This window comes from Colobus angolensis, unplaced genomic scaffold (genome assembly GCF_000951035.1).
Source record: "Colobus angolensis palliatus isolate OR3802 unplaced genomic scaffold, Cang.pa_1.0 Scaffold199, whole genome shotgun sequence".
NCBI lineage: Eukaryota > Metazoa > Chordata > Mammalia > Primates > Cercopithecidae > Colobus > Colobus angolensis.
In genome coordinates this window covers 321,699-330,835 of record NW_012115143.1, presented here as the reverse complement: position 1 = coordinate 330,835, position 9,137 = coordinate 321,699, and the positions used below count along the sequence as shown (strand labels likewise).

General features: G+C 42.4%; 1 protein-coding gene across 1 annotated transcript in view; it reads right to left on the bottom strand.

The window, feature by feature from the left end:
* Nucleotides 1-236: 236 nt before the first annotated feature.
* Nucleotides 237-9,137, bottom strand: part of GANC (glucosidase, alpha; neutral C) — an 86,346-nt gene continuing 77,445 nt past the window's right edge. The window contains exons 21-26 of the mRNA XM_011941102.1: nt 8,344-8,418; nt 5,962-6,075; nt 4,660-4,772; nt 2,787-2,890; nt 1,482-2,182; nt 237-1,175 (exon numbers count right to left, since the gene is read on the bottom strand). Coding sequence (XP_011796492.1) covers nt 2,073-2,182; nt 2,787-2,890; nt 4,660-4,772; nt 5,962-6,075; nt 8,344-8,418 — 516 coding nt within the window. The 3' untranslated portion in view covers nt 237-1,175; nt 1,482-2,072. The remainder of the gene's footprint in view (nt 1,176-1,481; nt 2,183-2,786; nt 2,891-4,659; nt 4,773-5,961; nt 6,076-8,343; nt 8,419-9,137) is intronic.

Here is a 9,137-nt window from a genome sequence, read left to right as displayed (position 1 = left end):
GCAAGGGAAATTTGAAGATAGGAACCATGGCTTCAGCTAATATAAGGTTGCTCCTTTCTTCTCAACTGCAAAACTTACAGAAATAGGAGCAAAGAATCTGTGCAGGTCTCTGTGAGCTTACATATGGTGCAGAGCTCAAATCTCAACTCATACAATGAAATATGTCCACGAGGAAATGCACAATGCTGACTGCCTTTGGGAAGAATCTTGTATCAGAAAAGTAAATCAGATGGAAATACATTCAAATGTAATTTTTTAATCAGTTAAATCCACCAGCTAACCAATCACAGCTAACAGTTACTGAAAGTCAGGTGTAATAGTGCTGTGTCAGATAGAAGAGAAATAGAACATGCTCTTGAGGAACACACAATCTAATAGGAGAACAGAGACATACTGAAAACATTAAGGTATGATCCCTGAGAATGGTAAGTAGAGCAGTTATAAGTGGGACAGCATTACAGGGAAGGGCAAAATCACTGCTAATGGGTTTGGGGGTAGGGGTGTTCGCGTAGTTAGGCTTAACGGGAAAGTGGGATTTGAGTTGGGCCTGGAAGGATGGTAAGGGCAGGAGGATATTGGTGCCCAGGGATGAGAAGGCACAGAGGTGGCTACTGGCAAGTTGCTAAGTGGAGGAAGCCTGATAAGAAGAGGTGTGTGCTGAGGAGTGCTGGGGAGTTGAGGCTGCCAAAACAGATGCCGCGGCAGGCAGCAGGGAGCCACTGGGGTCTGCAGAGCCTTGGGCATTATGATGAGACTGGTATATTATAATGTTCTGCTCCATGCCAAGCCATATTAGAGCCTGGGACAAAAGGAAAACTCAGTAATACTAATCCTGTCTTTATTTTAAATTTTGATATTTTGTTCATCATGGTTTTTTTTTTTTTGCATTAATTCTGATTTTTAAAAATAGTGGATTGAAATATTACTTATTCTGATTACTGTATTTTTTGGCATCCTTTACATTTTGTGCCCAAGGCCAGGGCCTCTCTTGCCTCATCCTAGTCCCAGTCATGAGTTCTACTTTGGAAATCCAGTGGTGGGTACACGGGTATTCATTTCATTGTTATTAATCATAGCTTACTCGTGTTACAAATATTCTTTGGTTAGTAGACAGCACTTAATTAAAAAACAATTTAAAAGACATGGATTTTAAGATTAATTAGAAACTATTGAGCCTGAGGGCCGGGCGCGGTGGCTCAAGCCTGTAATCCCAGCACTTTGGGAGGCCGAGACGGGCGGATCACGAGGTCAGGAGATCGAGAGCATCCTGGCTAACACGGTGAAACCCCGTCTCTACTAAAAACTACAAAAAACTAGCCGGGCGAGGTGGCGGCGCCTGTAGTCCCAGCTACCCGGGAGGCTGAGGCAGGAGAATGGCGTGAACCCGGAAGGCAGAGCTTGCAGTGAGCTGAGATCCGGCCACAGCACTCCAGCCTGGGTGACAGCGAGACTCCGTCTCAAAAAAAAAGAAACTATTGAGCCTGAGAAGCACGAAAGAGAAAAGAATCCTCCTTCGTGCTGCCAAGTGGATCTCTAGGGGAGAATAACTCCCACTGCTGCAGCGTATGCAGCGCACACAGAAGAGGGCTGCTTTGCCCAGTCCATGTGGGTGGAAGATAACTGCGGGGACTATCAGAGGCTGCTGTCCACTTGGAGACTGGCCTCGAGCAACTCAGTTGCTGCAGCCACAACACCAATGCTGCATGGCCCGAGGCAAGCCCTGGCAAAGGGGCTGCCCAGGTAGGCTTGGCCCACATTAAAACAGAACCATGCAGCCTTGCTCAAGGAATGGAAGCAACAGAAGACTCTTGAACGCTATAAATGTCTCAGGGCTATGTATCTGGGAGAAAAGGGGATGTTTGACACAAGGAATATTGCTAGTACATCTTAACATGTAAAATCTGAAAATTTAAAACATGAAATCTATTGTTCATTAGTATAATGGTAACGAATGAAAGATTATTTTGATTCAGGAAAGGCAAGTAGATTGCTGCACAAATCTCAAAAAAGGCGAGGGGAAGGTTGAAAGGGACTGGCAGGTCCCTGCTCACATCACCAGGGGCAGTTCTCTGTCATATGATGCGGACCTCCCAGTCAGTGGCAATGTTGAGCGAGAGCTTCTCCAGGCTCAGGCTGGACGTTTTGGCACAATACGTAAAAGCCACAGGCTGATCTTTACCATCTAAATAGCAAGACAATAAAAGAGGGAAATTTTAATGAATCTCTAGAAGGGAAAAATCTTTTCTTCAAATCTGAAATGTTTTCTCACTCTATCATAAAACCTTATACTCCACTCCAAATTAATAGCACTTTTTACCCATGAGCTTCCATGAAGTTTTAGAAACATGGAAAACTTCATTGTTTTGACCGCAAGACTGGTTGAAAAGAAATCATAAGGAACAAATAAATTTGTCCAAGAACTTTGGGAAGCAAGAAAGGATATGAGCCCCATCCTGCCCTTTCATAAACTCCAAACACATGGGTAGGATTCTCCAGGTCTTCAGGCAGCTACAGTTTAAACAAATATTCAGAGAAGCCATAACATTATCTCAAGCCCCAAATAAGTTTCCTTAGAAAAACACTAAAAGTGAGGAGAAAGATCAATTCATGAAGAGAAGCAAGATGGCCTCATTTATTCTAGAAACTAGTAGATTTCCTCTCTACCTGAAAGCACACAGTCCACTCAGGCTCAGCATATTATGTCAGTGTGGGGACTAATCATCTCCTCACTGCAGATACTTGTTTATCAAAAGAAATGGTGAGGTAAGAATGGACTGGTTTCTCACCAGATGAGTGGGTAGTCACAAAAGATGGCTCCTTCCTGAGGCCTAAGACCAAGATCTGCTCCACCACACACTTGCTGGGATAATGACCTCTCTGGTCAGCAGAACTGGAATAGATACAAACAGCATTAAAAGGAGAGTGATAGGGGTTTGAAGTGGCCACCAGCTCAACATCTCCAGCCTTGTGAGTTCCTCTCCCATCTGTCCCTTGGAGGCAGAATCCATATAAGAGTCATATTTATCAGGATGAAGAGATAATAAAAGAAGATAATCAAAGAGCCAGGCACGGTGGCTCATGCCTGTAATCCCAGCACTTTGGGAGGCCGAGGTGGGCAGATCACTTGAGGCCAGGAGTTCAAGACCAGCCTGGGCAACATGGCAAAATCCTGTCTCCACTAAAAATACAAAAATTAGCCAGGAGTGGTGGTACGTGCCTGTAGTCCCAGGTACTTGGGAGGCTGAGACATGAGAATCCCCTGAACCTGGGAGGTGGAGGTTGCAGTGAACTGAGATCACACCACTGCACTCCAGCCTGGGTGATAAAGTAAGACTCTGTCTCACAAAAAAAAGAAAAAAAAAGACAACTCGGCCAGGCATGGTGGCTCACGCCTGTAATCCCAGCACTTTGGGAGGCCAAGGCGGGCGGATCACCTGAGGTCAGGAGATCGAGACCAGCCTGCCCAACATGACAAAATCCCATCTCTACTAAAAAAATACAAAAAATTAGCCAGGCGTGGTGGTGGGCATCTGTAATCCCAGCTACTCGGGAGGCTGAGGCAGGAGAATTGCTTGAACCCAGGAGGCAGAGGTTGCAGTGAGCCGAGATTAAGCCACTGCACTCTAGCCTGGGCAACAAGAGTGAAACTGTCTCAAAAAAAAAAAAAAAAGACGACTCTGTGTATCAAGGAAGAGTTAACTGGTGGCCAAATCAGGCTTTCTTTAACAAGTTATTCGAAGGAAAATCACTGAAGAACACAAAAGTTACACATGTGACTTGGATAATCAAATCGTAATAAATCAGATATTTAGTGAACTGGTGAATGGATGAATGAATGGAATTAGTGGGAGCTTAAATTAAGTCCTTTTTTATTTTTTAGAAAGTCAGGGGGCTGGATGCAGTGGCTCACACCTGTAATCTCAGCACTTTGGGAGGCCAAAGCAGGCAGATCACCTGAGGCTGGGAGTTCGAGACCAGCCTGACCAAATGGAAAAACCCTGCTCTACTAAAAATACAAAATTAGCCGGGTGTGGTGGCACATGCCTGTAACCTCAGCTACTCAGGAGGCTGAGGTAGGAGAATCGCTTGAACCTGGGAGGTGGAGGTTGCAATGAGCCAAGATCACACCACTGCACTCTAGCCTGAGCAACAGAGTGAGTGAGACTCAGTCTCAAAAAAAAAAAAAAAAAAGAAAAAGAAAAATACTCCAGAAATGGCCTTCACCATTCATTTCTTAAATAGTACCTTAAAATGGCTGGGCACGGTGGCTCACGCCTGTAATCCCAGCACTTTGGGAGGCCGAGGCAGGTGGATCACGAGGTCAGGAGATCGAGTTCATACTGGTTAACACGGTGAAACCCTGTCTCCACTAAAAATATACAAAAAAATTAGCCAGGCATGGTGGTGGGCACCTGTAGTCCCAGCTACTTGGGAGGCTGAGGCAGGTTAATTGTTTGATCCTAGGAGGCGGAGCTTGCAGTGAGCCGAGATTGTGCCACTGCACTCCAGCCTGGGCGACAGAGCGAGACTCCATGTCAAAAAAAAAAAACAAAACAACAAAAAAAAACTGTACCTTAAAACATACCTGTGCACTTGAGGATGCCGAACGGACAGTGTGATTTACTTAAGAAAACAAACAGTTTCTTTAGCTGCCATTACCTATTGATCAAAACACTGGAACAGAATGAAAACTTCCTGTGCAAAAATTGCTTCTGGTGGAGGTATTGGAATGAATGGCCATCATCAAGATATAACTCACCCACTGAAGAACCCTGGAGAATGAATCACAGAGACAGAATGTACTTACATGATAGGTTTACAGGAAAAGCTCCTAAAGGGTAACAATAGAATAAAAAGTTTGTGAAAAATTCAAACTATATAAAATACCTAATGTATTCAATAACCAATCACTCCTGAGTAGATAGTAAAACAATAGGAAAGTCACATAAGAGGAACACAAAGAGTTAGGCTTTGTTGAAAGAATTTAAACTATGAAGTATGTTCAATGGTATAAGTGGATTCCCTGAAAATACTCCACCAGAATGTGACAACAAGGCCAAGAAAGTTTACTGAATAATACTGATGTTAAAAAAAATTAATATATAATAGATGAGATCAACTATCTTTAGAAGACCCTCCACTTAGAGAATGGTATCTGGTTCCTTTTTCACGAGGAGTACGTGGCAGTTTACTATTATTGACAATACTTGATATGCTATGCATCACTAGTCTTTTGCATTTATTCTGGGGCCTCGCATGGGTCTGGGGCCCATAGTTTGGCCCAAGAAGACATGCCTAAATGAAAAAGATGGGAAAAAAACCCCTATAACTGAATAATTTTATAATACTGATATCAATGCAAGTAAGTATTAATATAGTAAGTGTAAGAGTTGGTGTTTGTTTTGGCCCTGTAGTGTGTTTGAATAAATGGTCAGGAGCGGAATCTGCTATAGGCCTCAACAGGCTCAAAAAATCTTCTCAAAGGGACACATCATTTCTGGGTCCTTCCAGGCTTTGCCCAAGGGGGTTTTAGTTGTTGGAGCTGCCTGATGAGAAATCATTGGTTGGGATTGGGATGTCTGAAATGGTGCATAGACATGGGTACCATTTTATGGGAGACTGGGTTTCAGGGCTAATCCATGTGGGAAGGCTGTCTATGGCTCAAAAAGCATTCATTCCAGTAGTAACCAATGTCAAGTTGAAGAGCACCAACAACCACAGTGCCCAAGAGGAACATTTCTGTTATTCCTAGATCTCAAGAGTTCCCTTAAAAACAATTCCAGGGAAGGCAGACAAGCGAACAATGATTCGGAAATGATTCAAACCTTGATTTCTAGATAAATGTCAGGAGCGCCTATCTCATAGATGGAGCTCATCACTTTTAAGTAGTGTCACACACTCAAAAGGCTAACGTTGTGAAGAGAGAGTAGAAACAAAATGGGTAACAGATTTGCCAAATACCTTAGTGCTTAGAGCAACCCGGAGTCCATAGGAGGATTCAGTCATCCAGCCTGTGGATTTTCCTACAGTTGTCTTTATTGGTACCACACTTCCACCTCGCTGAAACACTGGAATCTGTAACAGAGCAGCACGCTCAGGGAAGCAGTATTCATATAAGAAAATTTCAGGGTAGAATTTAAAAATATTTTATTTTATAAGATTCACACTCTTTTCAAGTGCGGATTCATAGGTAAAATAAATTTTGGGGCACAGAGATGGCAAATATGGGGGTCCTGGCATTAAAAGGAAAAGAGCTCTAATGCTGAAGAATGGTCCATTTTTTAATTATTAGGGAAACTTCCTGCCCTTCATTGGTTTGTTATCTTTGTCTGTCTTTGCTGTTTTTTCCTCTTAAGTGATGAATTCTTTTCTGCCCATCCTATAAGTGGCCTTTCCTATTTTGTATTTTAAATTTTCCTATCAGTGTAGTATATACATGCTTATTTCTAGAGCCCTGCTAACGACTGAAGTTTTCTGTCTGTGTGAGTGGGCCCAGAAGTCTGTGTATGTGTGTGTGTATAACCGATGGTGGTTTCTTGGTTTGGGCAGATGACTTTTGTCCTCACTCACTGCAGCCTGTCCCCTCTTGCTCCCTGTTTCTATGGATCACCTGGATGACTGACTCAATTCTGAAGGTAAATCTGTGAAACTGCTGCTGTTACATTAGAGACCACCAAGGGTACTTTAAGAGACCCTAACAACAGGCCCATAACTATGAGTCTTCTGGAATGGCACTCCAGGCAGCACTGCCTGGGCAGGTTTCCTGCCTCCTGTAAGGAAGCTGCCTGTGTCACAGGAGGGCTTCTGCTTTGCTCTGACTCAAGAATGAGCACACAGGAGAGTACAAGAACATACATGAAGTTGAGACTGAGGACCCAGTAGTTCAGATGTCCTACCTCTACTTAACTTGCCTTGGCAGCGAGAAGTAAAGCATTTCCATCTCCCCACACATGCCCCACCCTCATTGGCCAATCTCTCTCTTCTTTCGTTTTCAAAGAACAAGGCCATAAGTTAGAGTGAAATGGGTTCTAGAATGGGAGTCCAGCCCAAGGGAATGCACCTGGGGGCTTGTTTCAGTTCTGCCACAAGTCTGCTGTGTTCCTGGACAAATAATTTAACTTCTCTGAATCTCAGGGTTTTTTACCTGTGTGAGGGATTAGAGTAGATGATTAAGTTCTCTTCTAGATCTGAAAGTTGACATCTGAAACTATTTTTTTAAAATAATGGGGTTCATATTGCTGCTGATGGTTTACAAAATAATATCAGTATCTACTTATCAATCTTTACACTACTTAGGGCTGTGGTAGTGTGGCAGTGGTTGCAATTCAAGTGTAGAAAGAAAGTTCCCTTTAGAAACTCAAGATAGCCTAGATGGACCACTTTGATTTTAACATCATAACTGATGTCTTCCCCTGGGCCCAGGATTACAACTGAAAGCTCTTGTTTTTTGCCTTAGTCCTGCAGAATGACATTCCAGACGGCACAGATAGTGACTACCGTGTTTTCTCTGTTTTCAGTGTTTTTGTTCTTCTTAGATACACAAATGTAAACATACGGGGAAGAGTTATGTTTGTCTCTGATGTCTCAATCTGTGAAATCTGAGTAGATGTGATTCTTAACTCTTTTTTTCTCACATTTTACAGCTTTGATAGAATTCATATACCATACAACTCACCAATTTAAAGTCTACAATTAAACAGTTTTCAGCATATTAAGAGTCATGCAACCATTATCACAATCAATTTTAAAGCATTTTCATCACCCCAAAAAGAAACCTTGAACCAGTTAACAGTCAGTCATTCCTCATGACTCCTTAACCCTCCTCTGCCCCAGCACTAGGCACCCCCGGACCTACTTTCTGTCTCTATGCGTATGTGCTATTGTGTAGAACACTAGCATCCTTGGTTCTTTTTATAGAGGAACACATTATGGACTGAATGTTTGTATCTCCCCCAAATTCATATGCTGAATCCCCAAGCCCGAGATATTTGGACATCGGGCCTTTACAGAGTTAACTAAAGTTAAAAATGTGGTCATAAGGATGGGGTCCTGAAACGATAGGAGCAGTATCCTTGTAAGAAGAGAACTGAGACAGCACCCTCTGTTTATCTCTCTCTGCCATGTGTAGGCACAGCAAGAAGGTAGCAGTCTACAGGCCAGGAAAAGGTCCCTCACCAGGAACAGAATCGGCTGGCACGTTGATCTTGGACTTCCAGCCTCCAAAACTTCAAGAAAATAAGTTTCTGTTGTGTAAAACCACCCAGTCTGTGGTATTTTGTCATGGCAGCCCTAGCCGACCAACAGAGCACGATAGGTAAAAATAGTAGTCTGAAAATAACTTACAGTGTCCAAGGCTACTGGGATCTTTACAGTACACCCTCCTTCCCAATGAGCAAATGTCTTATAGTCATACCAGACCTAGAAAGTAATGGAGTCCAGTAAGAAAAAAAAGTACATGAGCAACTCTGTTCACCATTTCATTATTCAGCAAAATATCCACTTACCTGGATTTCAAATAACCAGAAAGCTAAAATAAGTATAACTTAAAAAATATATTGGGTAGAAGTTAGGAAGAACATGCGCTTTTAAGAAGATCCCAAAGGACTATGGCTGATTAATTTAACTAAAAGTCCATTTGTTTTCTATTCATCCAAAAGCTACCTATTGAACAATCTACCCTGTGCCCAGCACTGTGCCAGGTGCTGAGTATATATGACTGAACAGAAAAGACATAGTTCCTGTCCTCATGGATCTTATAGTCCACTTGGCTTATAAAAACTTAATACTTCTAGTGGTGAAAGAGGTGATGGAGAAAAGAAAAAAGACAGCAAAGAAGACACACACATTGCAGGCAAATAAATTACAAAAGAGGCAGGAGAAAAGGAAGCATAAGAGAAGGAAATGCTTCCTCCTCCTTCCTGGGAGGAAAACAAATGGAAACTTGAATTACTACTATAGCATCTTTTTTTTTTTTTTTTTAAACAAAGCATAATTCAAGGATAAGGTTCTTATCTATCAAGGGGGTTTAGTTGCTGAAGTATCCATAGGGAGGGGAAGGAGTAGGTTCAAGGATATTTGAAAACCATTAAGGATGAAGGTTCTTGCTCATTATTAATAATTTTTTTTTTTTTTTTGAG